At 34.2% G+C, this 16,509-nt stretch overlaps 3 protein-coding genes across 4 annotated transcripts; 1 reads left to right on the top strand and 2 right to left on the bottom strand.

Moving 5' to 3' along the window:
* The first annotated feature begins 8,395 nt into the window (after nucleotides 1-8,395).
* On the top strand, nucleotides 8,396-10,574 carry LOC139863783 (28 kDa ribonucleoprotein, chloroplastic-like). Its single transcript, XM_071852391.1, has 4 exons — nucleotides 8,396-8,806; nucleotides 8,951-9,052; nucleotides 9,778-10,059; nucleotides 10,246-10,574. The coding sequence occupies exons 1-4, from the start codon at nucleotides 8,474-8,476 to the stop codon at nucleotides 10,348-10,350; spliced, it is 822 nt and encodes a 273-aa protein (XP_071708492.1). The 5' UTR covers nucleotides 8,396-8,473; the 3' UTR covers nucleotides 10,351-10,574.
* A 266-nt stretch (nucleotides 10,575-10,840) lies between these two features.
* On the bottom strand, nucleotides 10,841-11,737 carry LOC139887900 (RING-H2 finger protein ATL30-like). The gene has a single exon (XM_071870948.1). The coding sequence runs from the start codon at nucleotides 11,735-11,737 to the stop codon at nucleotides 10,841-10,843; it is 897 nt and encodes a 298-aa protein (XP_071727049.1).
* Nucleotides 11,738-12,655: 918 nt separating this feature from the next.
* On the bottom strand, nucleotides 12,656-15,326 carry LOC139863775 (zinc finger CCCH domain-containing protein 12-like). 2 transcript variants are annotated; one of them, XM_071852383.1, is made up of 2 exons: nucleotides 13,900-15,326; nucleotides 12,656-13,048 (listed from the first exon to the last, which is right to left on the bottom strand). In XM_071852383.1, exons 1-2 carry the CDS (start codon nucleotides 14,765-14,767, stop codon nucleotides 12,795-12,797), a joined length of 1,122 nt encoding a protein of 373 aa, XP_071708484.1. In that variant the 5' UTR covers nucleotides 14,768-15,326; the 3' UTR covers nucleotides 12,656-12,794. The 2 variants fall into 2 exon arrangements, with proteins under 2 accessions (XP_071708484.1, XP_071708488.1); XM_071852387.1 differs by having other exon boundaries at nucleotides 12,656-13,012.
* Between the last annotated feature and the right edge of the window lie 1,183 nt (nucleotides 15,327-16,509).

The raw sequence follows: 16,509 nt of genomic DNA, 5'->3' as shown, positions 1-16,509 counted from the left end.
TTCAAATAAAATCATTCGAGTGGATATCGCAAAGATTAAAAGGGAGGAAGTTTGATTGGCTAACGTGGATTAGTGATCCGAGAATGTATCTTACAAGTATGTAATTGTAATTGTATTGTTTTATTTTTTTCGCGGTTTGTTTGATATTTCCGCAAGCATGTAGCATGTAGTTATTGTTCTGTTCGTGTATGGTTTATTGTGCTTGGGGGTCTTATGTCCCATTGCACTATCGTGTACTCTCGTTGATTAATAAATTCACCTTGCTTTAAAAAAATGACATTGTCTTGCCAATGTTTAGCCAATCTTTGGTAAATTCAGCTCCTCGTTATTTTTACGAATGTGTAGCATAATTATTATTGGCGAGAAACTTTGTAATATGTTGTATATATGAGTTTCAAAATTGGATTTCTGAGAGTCGTGTAATCACTTTCAGATCAAAGTATTTCGATGGTACTATCGAAATCTTCAATCGGATAAAACTCAGAATTTTGTACAATGAATCTGTGTTTTTGTGTGAATGAATTTTATGAAAACGTACCAAATAAATAACCAAAATCGGGTGTCTTATAACTGCCGAATGGCAGTTCCAAAACTGCCGAATGGCAGTTTCATAACTGCTAAAAACGGGTGTTTTATCCGGGCTTTTTATTTTGGTCAAACCGCCAGGGGCTCTGCCCCTTGGACCCCGCCAGGGGTTGCCACCCCTTGGACCCCGCTATCGGGGGCGCTGCCCCCGAACCCCCGTCATAATCAAGATAAGTTCAAACAAGTGTGCACTCCACACTTTTCCAAACTTGTTCGATATTTATCAAGATTATTTTGGTTAACAAATTAATTCCATTACACTTAAATCATATTGGTGACACAAATCACTAACATAATATACACTTTTACAATCCACTTTATTAATTGTAAATCAATTTAATTAAGTAATATGGTGGGTCCATGTGATGGTGCAGAAAGTGAGTTATGCGGAGTAGTGAAATGTGACGGGTACGTTAATGATGAGAAGGAAATACTAAAGTAGTTCTGATATGACATTGGGTTAATTTGTAAAAGTATATCATAGTTAAGAGTGGCCTCATAAATCATCTATTTTCGTCTCATATTTCATCCTATAGATTAAGGACCCACATGAATAGATCGTTCTGTTTTTTTTTTTACGGCGAAAAAAGAAATATATTAAAAAACTCCATCAAAACGATGAAGAATAACGAAATTACAATGTGAGAGGCTTTTGAGCCTGAGCAACGACAGAAAAATGACAGACCTAATAAACGAACACCTAAAAGTAATTGAAAGAAACAAACAAATCGACCATGAAAGGGCTTTGTAGCCTATTGAGAACCAGGCCTATTGGACAGCAAAAATGGAAGAACCTAAACTTGAAAGGAGCCCAATTGAAAGCCTAAATGGCAATAAGGAAGGAATAAAAGAAAGGCCCAAAAATTGCTGGGTTTAAAAGCCCAAAATGCCCTTCAAAAAAGAAACGCAACTGGAAGGCCGGAGCAAACTTGAACGATAAAATCCCCAAATTGGTTAGGTGATGTTAGGTGATCGTTCTGTATGTAAACGAGTACTTGCAAACCGCAATTAATGGGAACTTGAGCTTGAGTACACTGTTGGAAAAAATTAGTTTCAAGTGTATTTTTCTTAAACTTTGGACCTAAATATGTAAGTGTATATAAGATATTTATGAGTTATATTTTATATGGTTAAGTAACTCTTGACAATTTACGATCAGGGGCGGACCAAAGAAGGGGCAGGGGGCGCTCGCTCCTAGTGAATTTGCAATTTTTAGTGCAAATTTTTTCGGTTTTCCCCCGGTGGAATTTTTCTTTTGCCCCAAACCATTCATATTTTGCCCCAAAACCTCCATATTTTGCTCCAAAACCTTCGTATCTTGCTCAAAAAATCAAAAATTTTGCTAAAAAACCTCTATATTTTGCCCCAAAACCTCTATATTTTGCCAAAAAAATTCCCTACGTTTTAAAAATAAAACTTCGACCCGGTGAAAAATTTTCCTGAGTCCACCACTGGTTATGATGGTATATTAATTGTCCAAAATTATGTTGTGGTGAATGAGATATCGTGATGGATCAGTTTTGTACCTGGCCTGTGGGTCTATTTTTGACCCATAATCCATGGTTAAATGGTTCTTTGACCCACCAAAGTTGACTTAATTCCAACTCGTTTTTCTATTTCTATTGCTCTTATTCTAAGATAAAGATTAAGGGTATTGATTGATGGTGGTGATTAGGAGTCATTAATACCTGGTGTGCGTGTATATCAATGTTTTTCAAATGGAGCAAAAACCCATAGCAAAAGCCCATAGCAAAAGCCCATAATCAATTCTGCTTTTTCAGGCATATTACTACTCCAGTTGTACAAAGTTTTGGCCGTTGTACACTTGAAAACATACGATGTGTAGACGTTAAATTTGTTTTAAGAGAATTGTATTAAACACGGGTCTTGGCTCATCATGTATTGATGAATATCATTTTGTCTTTCTCAGGTATGAATATGTTTTTTCATATTTATTTGTATGATAATTCATTTAGTTTTTCACATTCACGACCTTATGTTACATAAGCCTTAAGGTTAAGTTCACATTTCAGTAAGCCCACCAAAAGGCTTTTTTTCTTTTGGAATCAAAGGAACAATGTAACACGTGATATGTTAAGCTCTATGTAGAAATTATGTATGGGTTGAATCTTTTTTTATTGATTTTGTTATTCAAGATTACATTACATTATAGTTGACAAAATATGTTGTTGTTGATGTGGTCATGATCATAGCTAAAGAAACAATTATTTAGTTTAGGATGGGTTGTTAATTTATTATCTATCATGTCTATCGATTGAACTATAACAAGCTAATGGTCACTACACGTTGTGGCGGGTAGTTCGACGTGTTCCTTTTAGACGTTTTATCTGATGATATTAGAGTTAGTCTGTGCGTTGCGATGAGAAATCATTTTCAGCACAAATATTAACGGTTACTTTACAAAACACACATTTGATGAATGCTATAATACTAAATACTTATCACATTGCAATTTACATTATTCAAACGTATATATGTAGGCTTTCCTCACTGGTATTCTCACATCTTGTGTGTGGGACTTGGGTTTAGGTCATGGGTTCAAGTCTCGCTCTGTCAATCCTATTAATCAATCTGCCTGAAAGACGGAGATCCAGATTCACCCCAGGGGGTTTTCTTCTGAATTCATTTAGGATTCAAACCTGGTCCACCTGTCCCTCGGAATGGTTTAAGGATCGGATTTCTGCAATTTGATTCGAGTTTCCTCCTGGAAAAGCGTGTTTGCATGACAAATGAGAGTATTTGATGCCAACAACTCGTCTCTAAAAAAAATTGCTAAAATATTAATTCATGACACAATAAATAATCAACATTACTCTTAGTGAACAAAAAAACAAAAAATTCTCATAAAAATGTTATATGTATAAACAAAAAAGAATTTTCTAATAAATAATTTTTAAGGTTGTCATTTAGAATTAGAATAATGCAAAACTGTAGACATGGGATTGTTATTTTTCCCCGTAAGTGATTGATTTTTATTAATATACAAGTCTTTTTGCATGTCATAATCTTATAAGACAAAATTACACAGACAGTCCTTGTGGTCTGCTTAAAAACATACAGATAGTCCAAACTTGATTTTGACAACATGGATAGTCCAAAAGTTTGCACTTGTTATACGAATAGTCCAAATCCGTCAGGTCCATCAAATTTCTCTGTTAAGTCTTGGCATGTGCCAAGCATATGAGGGTAAAATAGTCATTTGTCATCTCTTTCATCTTTTCACCAAAAATTTCATATTCATTCCCATATCTTCTCCATCTCCAACAAAATTTATAAACCCTAACTAAAAATGCCAATCGAAATCAAATCACAACTTCATTAATCCTGTTCTTTTTTTTTTCTTTGTATACCCAACAAATCGTGTCTCCACCATCACCAAATCACAACTACATCTCTTTTTCGAAATCACAACTTAAAAAAAAAAAAAAAAGCAAAATATATTAAACAACCAAACATGCAGGAATACATCAGGCACGGACAAAAGAAAGGCCAAGCAATACAGCACTAGAACGAAACAACACGAGAGCTATATGAAAACCTAAAACTAAAAAAAAAAGCCACGAATTGAAGATGCCTCAGGCTGCCGAGTTGCCAGCCCACGTACACGAAGTCAAACGGAGTAATAAACAAGATTTGTGAAGCAAAATTATAATCATATACATCTCTTTAACGTGTTGATGGGCTAACGGATGTTTGCGGGGCCCACTTAATAACGGTTTGAATCTATCAATAATTTTCATCGCCGGATTAATAATCGTCTCTTCCAACCGTCGATCGTCTCTTCCATCGTCGGTCCTCTCTTCGGCACACAATCTGAATCGGCGGTTTCGGTACATGATTCATAGATCGATTCGCAGCAACGTTACATTGATCTCGAGGCAGTATGTGAAAAAAAAAATTTACTAGTTAACCCCTGCAACTTTCAAATTTACATAACTATCTTCTACATCTGTGACTTATGAGTGAGTAGGGGTGTAAACAAGCCTAAGCACAAGCTTAGCTCGTTTAAATTTAACAAAGTTCAAGTTAGAACTCTATTCGGTTCGAGCCTAACATTTCAAGTTCGAGCTCGTCTCGTTTAATATTTAGCAAGCTCGAGTTGGGCTCGAGCCCGACTCGTTAATTATATCATATAGTTTTTTATATTATTAAGATTCTTTTGGGGAACAACACACACACACACACATATTTTGTTCACGATGAGACTCGAACTCACAACCCCAATGTTAATAAGTTCTCTTGATATCGATAGGCTAGAAACCCTATATAAGAAGAATGTCATATATACCCCTATTAAACTATAAAATAATATATATATCCAACAAATATCATATATACCCTTAACCCTTATTAACCTTTAAAGGTAATATAATATATGTAACTAAGTAAGATAACAACAATTATACCCAATATAAATATTAATACTCTCATATTTATCCATTTCATATTTATAACTCTAACCTTTAACTCAAAACCCTACACACTAACTGATTTAGAGTTCATTAACTATTAGGGTTCAGAGTTTAGGGTGATTAGGGTTTAGTATTTAGGATTTAAGATTTAAGGTTTAGCATATAGAGTTTATTAATTAGTTGGGTTTAAGATTTAACGTTCGGGATTTATTGACCATCAGGTTTTAGGTTAAGAGTTTGAGGTTTAAAATTTGAGGTTAGGGTTTAGAGTATGGTTTAGAGTTGAGGTATATGATTTAGAGTTTAGTGTTTAGGTTTAAGGTTTACAATTTATTAGTTTATGGTTCAGGGTTTATGAATAGGTTAATGGTTTAGGATTTAGTTTTATGGTTTGATGAAATAGGTAAACATGAGAGCTTTATTACTTATATTGAGTATATATGATATTATGTTATCTAGTTGGCTATATATGTAATTTAAAAGATTAATAAGGATATATATGATAATTCCTTTTTAATTTATATGCATTGTATGTCATAATTATTGTTTATGTAGTTTTTATCTACTTATAGTCAATATTTATTATTATTATTATTATTTTAACTATTAATATTAATATTAATATTAATATTAATTATTAATATTAATATTAATATTAATATTAATATTAATATTAATATTAATATTAATTATTAATATTAATTTAATTTATTTAATTTAATTTAATATTTATTTATTTAATTTAATATTTAATATTAATACATATACATATACATATACATACATATACATATACATATACATATACATATACATATACATATACATATACATACATATACATATACATACATATACATATACATACTTATATACTAAAAGAGATGATCGATTTCGTAGTTTCAGACATACCGAATTGTCGTTTTGAGTTTGCGTTACATACTTATATACTAAAAGAGATGATCGATTTCGTAGTTTCAGACATACCGAATTGTCGTTTTGAGTTTGCGTTCACATTACAACCGGTCCCTCAACTTCGGCTATATTTACACAACAGCCCTTCAAGTTTACACTTTAACAGGGGTAAAAAGTGTAAATATATAATTTTATTAAAATAAAAGAAACTAATTTCACCCGAATTTATAACGGCCTCTATCTTCTCGCTTGGTGCAAGTTAAATTTTTCCGAGACCACCGTTCAACTCGAAAAAAACTCACGAACCCAACGGGACTAATTATACGCAAAACGGACACTTATCAAAAAAACGCTAAACACAACGACAACCCGTATCTTCCCGCTCGCCGCGAGTTAAATTTTTTCGACATGAGCGTCATACTCGAAATAATTTTATGAACAAAACGATAAAAAGTACGTTTGAAACGGACACTTTTTAAAAAACGCTAAAAACAACGACATCCCGTATCTTCGTGCTCGCCAAGAGTTATATTTTTTCACCAGCACCGTCAGACTCGAAATAATTTTATCAATAAAACGAAACTAACTACGTTTGAACCGGACATATTTTAAAAAACAGTAAAGACGACAACACCAACAACGGCGCTTAACACATGGACCGTTTTCCCTTATGTAAATACATAAAGCTACGTTAAATATGAATACACATGCCGAAAGCCCCCGCCGCATCGCGCGGGCCGGACCCGGACTAGTTATTTATATAATAGTAGTTATAAACTTATAATTATTGCTCCATATATTAAAAGATAAAACACCGTTTTTTTTTGTTTTTTTTTTTATTATTATTATTAATTTGAATGAACTGTAATCAGGTGATATACCTCTCATTTTGTCCCCTTTGTTCTTCATTCTTTCCAACATGATGATTTCACATTTTTTTGTTTCTCCACATTTTTCTCTCTTTTTTACTTTCACTTTCTTGTTACAATTTTCATTTTTAATCTCTTACAATTTTTTCTTTCTCATTTGTTTTTCCCTAATCTTTAAATTTATTATTTCAATTTTTACTCTTTAATACTTATTTCTATTTTCAGGTATACTAATTAAAAGGTATAAAAACATTACACAAAGTGAACGAGACAATTAAACGTATATACAATAACAAATTAGTAAAAACACCTTGCCACAAATTAAATGGAGTCTCCAACAAAACGCGGTGAACCCGAAACCTCGTTATATACTTAACGAAGGTAAACTGAGTTCGTTAAAACTATTCACAGGGACTATCTACGTAATCTTTAACTAATTACGGGAGTTATTGAAGATGGTGAATACATATAAGGCTACGAATGCTCAAGGATGGATGTGGAAGTTTAACAACAACAAAACATAAACGACGAGATCGATTAACAATCCGTTCCAAAAACAAGTTGAAAGTATTTTGTCTACTTTTTTGTCACAAATTTCCCAGATCAGGTGGATGCTAAGAGATTATGGACTGAGTTTGCATCATTCGATCAGATTAGTGATGCTTTCATCCCTTTCAAGAAATCAAAATACGGTAAAAGGTTCGGATTTTTACATTATATGGGTGTGATTGAGATTCACCATACAAGGGGGTTATGGATTTGGGTCACCTTTAAATCCGAGGAGGCCTGTAAGTCATTTAAAGATAACTTCGCTTTGAGGCAACTATATTCGGCCATTAAACCGGTGTCAACTATATTCGGCCATTATAAAGGTGAAGATTCATGGATCCTTTTGTTTGGCTCGTGTTCAGGAGCTAGGAAATTGGAGTATTAGATTAAATCATCAAGATTCATCTTCAAGTGACTCAGATGATAGTTTAGATTCTGAGCAAGGGTCGACTGATTTGCGAGAGCAATTGGATGAGTTGATTGGAAACCTTACCGATGATAATAAAGTTGAGGTGGATAACAGTAAACAAGGAATTGAGCAGGTAAATGGTGAGGAACGAGTTATTGGTGATGAACATGTCAATGGGGTCAATAGTGATGGAGAAAATATATGGAGAAGTTAAATCTTGTAGTTGAAGATTACATGAATAGTCTTTGTGAATAGTTTTAATGGATTCAGTTAGCTAGGGTGAGTGATAAAGTTGAGACTTTAAAATGTTGTTAAGGATGAAAAATGTAAAAAATAAAACACATGGATGAAACGGACAAAAAGTGAAAAATACGGGGACGAAATGGACAATTTTGTCTAATAATAATAACAAAAAGAATATTAAAAGCTCATTCAGGTTGCGAGCTTGTTCGAGCTCGAGATTTGAAGCTCGAGTTCGGATTCATTTACTAAACGAGATTCAAAATAAGTTTAAACTAAAGCTTACGCTCCAGTTCATTTACGCTCGACTCCAATCGAATTTTTAACGAGTTATAATCAATTATTATTATATTATTTTTTATATCAAGCAAACAAAATTAACCCAACCAAATACCCCCTGTAATTGTTTTATCTTGTGCGGCATAACCATACAGGACAGGAAGTTAGCATTTTAATTTAGAAACAAATCAACAATGGCAGCACTTGAATCACTAACAATCTCATTCTTCAATTCATCATATTCTTTAAATCCACCATTACAATCACCTTCAAGATCAAATCTTTCATTTCCAATTTCCACCACAAAACTTTCTCACAAATCTTATCCTTATCTTCTTCCTATTTCAAGAAATCTTCATGAATTCTCATGTTCAGCAGCAGCAGTTCAAGAACAGGTTTCTGCAGAACAGATTGAGAATTTGGAAATCGTACAGAAAAGGCTTTTTGTTCTTAATCTTCCATGGTCTTTCTCTGCTGATGAACTCAAGAATCTTTTTAGTGAATGTGGAACTGTTGAAGATGCTGAGGTTTAATACTTTAATTCCATACTTATTTATCATTATTATTTTTAAATGGTTGTTTGTATTGCTTTAAAAGTAGCAATTTTTATTGCCAAACTTCATTTATTTGGGTTGATTCTTTTGGAAATTTTTATTTTTTTTGGGTCACAGATAATAAAGAGGAAAAAGGATGGGAAGAGCAGAGGGTATGCATTTGTTACAATGTCTTCAACTGAAGAGGCACTAGCTGTAATTGAAAAATATGATTGTTATGTAAGTTCTCTTGTTTTCTGTTTAATATCTAGCAAAACTTAATATAGGTATTGTTCAGTTTTATTTATTTATGTAAATGTAAATAGTGAATTGTAATTGTATTTCATACAAGTTTGCAAATTAGAATGTAATGGTGCATTAGTGGTACTAAGTAGGTAATAGCCGAAAGGTACCCTAGGTTATTATCTGGTTTGGAATCTTGACTTCAAGGGTTCGGTTCTCGCGGGGCAATCTATATTCTTCATATATTTGTGCAGCTGATCGGGTTCCCTCTTGACACGTGGACCGGATATGATCGGCTGGGTGGCTTAATGCTCCCGTCAAAAAAATGGTGCATTAGTGGTTATTGATATGTTAAAAAACAATGATAGTGCAAAATGGGTTTAAGATAATCTTGATAAACTTATGATGACTTATATCTAGTACATCTAATTACTTATTTCTATTTATCCAATATCACATAGCTAGTTTCATAAACACGCAGCCAAACACCGCAATTACATGATCTAATGAGATTTATGCTATCTTCGTTAGCTTCCCTATGCAAATTGTAAATGGGTCTAGTTCAATTGTACTATCAAATAGATCGTGGATCTTGTCATTTAGACCAATTAGGTGTGAATCAATTGTAACTCAATTAGATCATTATATCGTTTTAATTTAATTATGTTTTATCGCCCAAAAAAATAAAATGAAGATGAGAAAAATTTCAAGTTTATGTGCAGGAATTAATGGGTAGGATTATTCGGGTAGAATTTGCAAAAGATATAAAAAAATCTTCACCTCCGCCTTCTCCTACTGGTGAAAAACGTTGCAAGCTGTACGTGTCGAATCTCGCGTGGAGGGTAAGAAGTAATAATCTTAAAGAGTTTTTTGGTGCCGATTTCAATCCTGTTTCTACCCGGGTTGTTTTCGAAAGCCCAGAAGGACGGTCTGCAGGTTATGGATTTGTGACGTTTGCATCTAAAGAAGAAGCAGAATCTGCATTATCTGCCTTAAATGGGAAGGTAACATTTTTGGAATTTTAACAATGTATTTACTCTGTATTGGTAAAAAGATGCATATGTTTTTATTGGTTTGGGTTTATATGCTAGTAAATGCATTAACACTTCAACAGTGACAAATAAATTTGTTATGTTACCTTAGTATATCATTGCTTATACAAAATGTTTACAATTAAAATTAAAATGCAGGAGTTGTTAGGGAGGCCAATAACTTTAGCATTTAGTGAAAGAAATGCAGATAAAAGTGAAACCGAAGATGACAATACTTATAATGAACAACCTGCTGAGCCATAGTTTGTTGTAATTTCGAGTTTGAAGCAGTTTTGGTAGTTGAAGATCAGTGGGAAGAATCGTTTTTTTATTCACCAATGTAAGGACCATAGGAAAGTACATTTTTTAAAAAAAATTCTAACGGTCTCCTGTAACTAACATCTGTTTACATGTATCATGTTCTATGTTGCAACTTGCAAGTCAATGGGACCATTTTATGTTCATAAGATTTGTTTACAAACAATAACTAAATTGTTGCATATTTACTAAAGACCAGATTATAGAAGCATAGCAAAAATTATCACTTTACATGTACACTTAAATTCGTATACATTTTGTTTAAAAGTTATCTCACATAAAAAAACAAGAGAGAAACAAAGTATCTGATTCTAACATGTTCCTAGCTAATGAATCCTACTAAATTTCTAATTGTGTTGATACAAACAGTATCTGCGAATCGATTTGAACGATTCGATGTGAACTTTTCAAGTCTTTACATGTACTTGGGGTTTGTCTACATGACTACATTACTAGAACTTGATACCTCACCAAATCCAGTATTCCCTGATGAAGTTCTAGTTTTGAGTTCTCCAAACTCTGTACAACTTCTTGTTGTATTATGTCCATGAATGAGTTTCGCTTGTATGTGTTCGGGCAATCTTAATGTAAACCGATCTTCATTTTCACTTGATTTACTATTTCTAGCAATCGAATGTCCTGTTGAGTTGTTTCTAGAGAATCTTTCGGTTTTTTTACTGTCATCTTCTTTATCTCGTTGATCGATTTCAATTGTTACATGCTTCCCCTTGTTATGTACTTCTTTCGTATCATTATTGTTGTTCCTCTTGTTTTCGTCTCGGATATTGATAGTAAAAGTGTCTTCAAGCGTCTCGTTTTCTTGAATCTCGTGCATGGGTGTACTATTTTGTGACAATGGGGATTTTTGTGGAGAGTTAATAGGTGTTTCAAGGCCACGTCGACAAAAGGGGCATGATTTATGTGACTCAAGCCAAAGATCGATACACTCTTGATGGAACACATGGCAACACTTTGTTAGAAGTCGAAGGACGTTATCATCCTCAAACTCACACAAACATATAGCACATTCTAATCCATACGTCTCACACCTAAATTCTTTAATGTTAGAGTAAATGAACGTAGGGAAAGTGCTTATAATTGTTGGATCGAGTCCAGGGGGTGGTACACCCCCTGGACCACCCATGTGTGGTCCAGAAGGGTTATGACGTGAATTCCATGTGTAAAACACGTTTTGCATGAAACATCTGCAAAAATATATCGTGAAGAAGCCGATGAAGAATATGACGAGGATAATGGTGGTTAAAATGATGGTGACGGGAGGGGATGATTGAGTTTCTGGCGGCGGTCCAATAGATGCAGGTTCCGTCGTCATTGGCTGAGTCACAAGGTGGTTGTAGGTTGGCCGGAGATATAAAATTCCGGCCGGTATGAGGAAGATATGGATTACAATGTGAATTAAGTGAAATGTGAAAAGAGTCTAAGAAAATTTTGGTTGGCATGTTGCATAGTTTGTGGGACAATAGGGTAAAGAAAAGGAGATGGAAAATCAAATATAATATTTGGTAAGAAGGTGATGTGTGGGATTAGTTTCCCTTTTAATCATAAGGTGCATATAAACCCATTGAACGAGTCATATGAGGAACTTGTATGAATTTATCATCACAAGAGTCAAAAAATTATTAACTTTTGGGATTTTAGGCCATCCTTTTTATTAAGCATCCTACATAAATGGTGCTTTAGGTTACTAAATTATGACTAATCATAGCTATTTGGTAGATTAATAATAACAGGACTAACAACATTATCCATTTATCCCAATCCCAAGAAGAATTAGACGAGACACATTTTTATTTCGAAAAAAACTATGACTTTATGAAAACTCGAAAAACTTTATCATCAAATGTAAAAGATGAAGACTCGAAAACAAAATACAACAAAAAGGCAACAAGGCCCTAAGACAAACAAAAAACTACAATTAGATTTAATCGAACGAACTACACAAAAGCCAAACGACAAAAGGAGAATAGCAACGAACTAAACAGAAACACTAAACAAACATATTAACTGAGATGAGACTCTCATTATGAGTGACATATCTAAAGAACAAAACATATTAGTATCAGTAACAAACTAACAATACTAATTTTGATTTATTTTTCCTTGACCATAATCTACAGAAGATACTAGTAGAACATTAATCTAAGGCTGAATTATGGTACGAGGCTAGTCCAATATAATTTATATCATAAATCATAATTCATAATCGAAGATAAGAACAACAACAAAAAAATTCCCAAAAAGAAAAGCATTCACAGCCATTCAGGTCTAAGTAAAGAGAGAAATACAAATACAGTTATCATCATAACAGTTTTTAAGCGGAACTTAAGAGAAAAACAAACACGATAACAAAATCCAATCGTGCCCAGAACTTATTCGATGTCATCAATCCAGTCACCATAAATACGACTAATTTTGTCGGGGCCCTTCCATTTCTGAAACCTCTGTCCAGTTCTTGGAATAACACCTGGCAGCCGCGAAGGAAGCCCAACATGGTAACCGTCTGATTGGCCACCAGCTACAATTGTTTCGCCAGGTGTCTTTGAAGGTTGCTTGTTTGGGTCGATTGAAGTAGGAGAATCTTTAGCATCTATATCAACAAGCCCACCACCATATCGATGCAGTTCTGCCAAAAGAAGCATTATAATCCCATATATTTGATGAAGCGATAAAAGTGGAATTAATACATACATATATTATAAGTTTATAACAATCATATACAGTGCAAGGCTACCTTAGTTGGAGGAGTATATGGTATAACCAAAATATCCAACCATAATCATGCAAAATAGGCATATAATAGTTCCACCATATAGGTGACAAAATGGGCGGGTTGTGCAACTTGGCATAATAGTTCTGGGTCAAATAGATAGTGTTGGGTATGGGTCGGGTTGGGTTAGCCCAAATACTTTTTACCTAGATTATTCAAAGAGCAATTGTTGTGTCAAATTTGATCACAAAGATTATTTTGCTTCAATAATAGTTTCTCCCATTTGTGTTTCTTGTTTCTTCATAATATGATCATATGATAATATAGGAGTTAGTATCTTGAAAAAAAACAATTTGGTGGAGTTTTTTAACCCATTTGACAATTGACACATCCTTTTGATGTTTATTATTACCTTTTTTATACAAATTATAACCAAGTTTTACCCATATAAGTGCGTCAAAATTTCAAATCTAGTTGTACCATACAAAATAAGTCCACGTTTGACTTTTGAAGTCCAGCTTACCGTTTGTAATGTTGAATTATAAGCATAATTTCTAAATGCCAACAAGTCTTGCAATCCGCATAGTACAAATCAACGAGTTTGGTTAACACCTACTATACGATTAATCATATTAACTTCGACTAATTTAATTACGCACTCTATATGGATGGAAGAAATACATAAACATATAACCTTAGATTAAATACATATGTAGCCTAACAAAAACAGTGATAAATAAAAGATTGTTTATGAAATAGAACTATACCTGCAGCACCATGAGCAAAATGGCACTTGCTTCCAAACGGGCAATAACCCGTTTGTTCCCACTTGTTACATATCCTCGTTTTCCAATTCGAAGGCTTCAACATCGAATTAGCTCCTGTCGCATCTACTACACCACCCCCGACTCCTACAACACCACCGCCACCACCTCCACCTCCACCGCCGCCACCACCTCCACCTCCACCGCCACCGCCACCGCCACTAGGTCCACCATACCCACCACCAGAACCAGGACCTAAACTTATGACAACACTTTCACGAGCTTTTGATTGTTCATCATGAAGAAACGTGCAATTATCACCATAAGGACACCCCTCTTCAGTAAAAAACTTTTTACAGTGTCGACCTTTATAAGACCTTTGATTATCAACCGTAAAATTAGAAGACCCAAGTGACGGAATTTGAAACTCTTCTCTTGGTTCACTTGTAACCGCCTTATCTTCCTCATGAGCCGACACAATTTCTTGCCAATTAGGCGGCGGCCTTCTCAATTCTTCAATACTATGAGCAAAATTACAGTTTGTAACATACGGGCAAGTACCCGCCCTAAATTTGCAGCACAATTTTGTCTTAAAAAACATTTTCCCAATTGCCTTTGACCGACTGTTTGACTGTGCATCACCACCCTGCACGTTTCTTTTCTTATTTGATGGTTCACTTCCTGATCGAGTTTGCGATTGCCGCCCATCGTAATTCGAATTAGAAGTTGTATCAACAGATGCTTCCCTATCCCAAACCTTATATTCATCCTCGGTGGCATAAACCGGTTGATCACCCCAATAATCACCGCCGTTTCTGGACCCTCCGGTGACTATTTGAACAACATTCCCACTTTCTCTACCATAATCCATTTCAAGATTTCTTTCTATATATAAACCCTAGTTTTGTTTCCTTGTATAAAAGTTAAGTGCTAAAGGTACAAAATAGAGCCCTAATAATATGTTGAACAATGGGAACATAAACTATAACAAGAAATTGATATCCGGATTTTCAATAATCACTTCAACAAGCGAAAAGTTTCAAACTTTACACACAACAAACGGGGTAAGGCAGAAAATGAACAATAAAATTGACCAAATTAACAACAAAATTGATAGAGTACAGCAAACCCTAAACGAAAATTGGCCAAATTATAAGAAAGATACAATGTATATTACTGAATAGATCTAATTACTAGATTATTGAACATAACATACTTAAAATTGAAGAACTTTAAGAGAAATTGGGATAGGGGAAACGGAAAAAGTACCAGACCGTAATTGCTAATATTCCAATTCCAATTGCTAATATACCAAAGTGATTAAATTAAACCCATGAAAAAGATTTGATTTGGAGAAACGGGTCGGGTTATTTTACTGCTTTCGGTAAGTGTAGTGTCATCGTTTTTGGAAAGATTGAGAAACAGGAGCTTCTGTTATGAACGAGGACAAAGGTGAGTAACCAGTTAGCGTTTAATTTAAAAGGTTATACAGCTTAGAACCCTCGAGATTTGATTTTGTTTACTTTCAGTACCTCAACTTTTATTTATCGTCCATTACAGTTCCTGCCTGCTCTATTTTTGTATTATGAAGCATATATAAAGGTCTCGTTTGGCTCGCGGAATATAATGAGAATCCGGCAGAATTTAAATTGAATTTAGACACTTGTTGTTCAAAATATATATTCGAATTATTCGACTGCCTTCTTAATTTCTGACTTTGTTGGGGAATCCTTCTGCTTATATAAGTTTGGCAATAGTAACTGCCTTGAACACACAATTCTATCTCTTGGTGTATTATTTGATTTATCACTTCCATCCTTCTTTGATTAGTTCTCACAAGTGGCGGATTCAGGAATTTCTTTTACCGGGGCGGAATTTTTTTAAAACGTAGGGATTTTTTGAGCAAAATATGGAGATTTTGGGGTAAAATATAGAGTTTTTTGAGCAAATTTGGAGGTTTTTTTTGACAAAATACGAAGGTTTTAGGGAAAAATATGAAATTTTTGGGGCAAAATATGGAGGGTTTGGAACAAAAAAAATTTCACCGGGGCAAAATCCAAAAATCGAAAAAACTTGTACTAAAAATTACAAATCCACTGGAAGCGGACACCCCACCATGCCTCTTCTTTGATTCGCCCTGGTTCTCACAATGTTTTACCTGATGATTGATTGATACAATAATTGAAGAATTATATACAATATTAGCCATAATAATAATGTAAACTTTTGTATATCATATAAATTTGGTACAAAACTTTTTTCCATTAATCCACCATAACTCACGTTACAAATAAATAATTGTGACATATTAAGTCTTGAAAATGACATCTTCGTGAAATAGAGAAAGCCGCCCCGTCTCCAACTGAGGTCTTCTCGCCCTAATCTTAGATAGGTCGTCTGGGGGTTCGCCGCGGTTCATTGTTGTGCTTACACACTAGGCTACCCTTTTCCGAAAGCTCCGCGGGACCACTTTCACTAAGTGTAACATAATAATAATTTGGTCATGCATAATATTTTGTTGCCAATATATAAGTGCAACACTTAAATTTGATCATGTATATACAACTAACTAGCGGTCTCACAATAGCATATCCGTAGACTAGCAGCTTATTA

The sequence above is a fragment of the Rutidosis leptorrhynchoides genome, chromosome 1, assembly GCF_046630445.1.
Source record: "Rutidosis leptorrhynchoides isolate AG116_Rl617_1_P2 chromosome 1, CSIRO_AGI_Rlap_v1, whole genome shotgun sequence".
NCBI lineage: Eukaryota > Viridiplantae > Streptophyta > Magnoliopsida > Asterales > Asteraceae > Rutidosis > Rutidosis leptorrhynchoides.
This window is presented reverse-complemented; position numbering and strand designations above follow the sequence as displayed.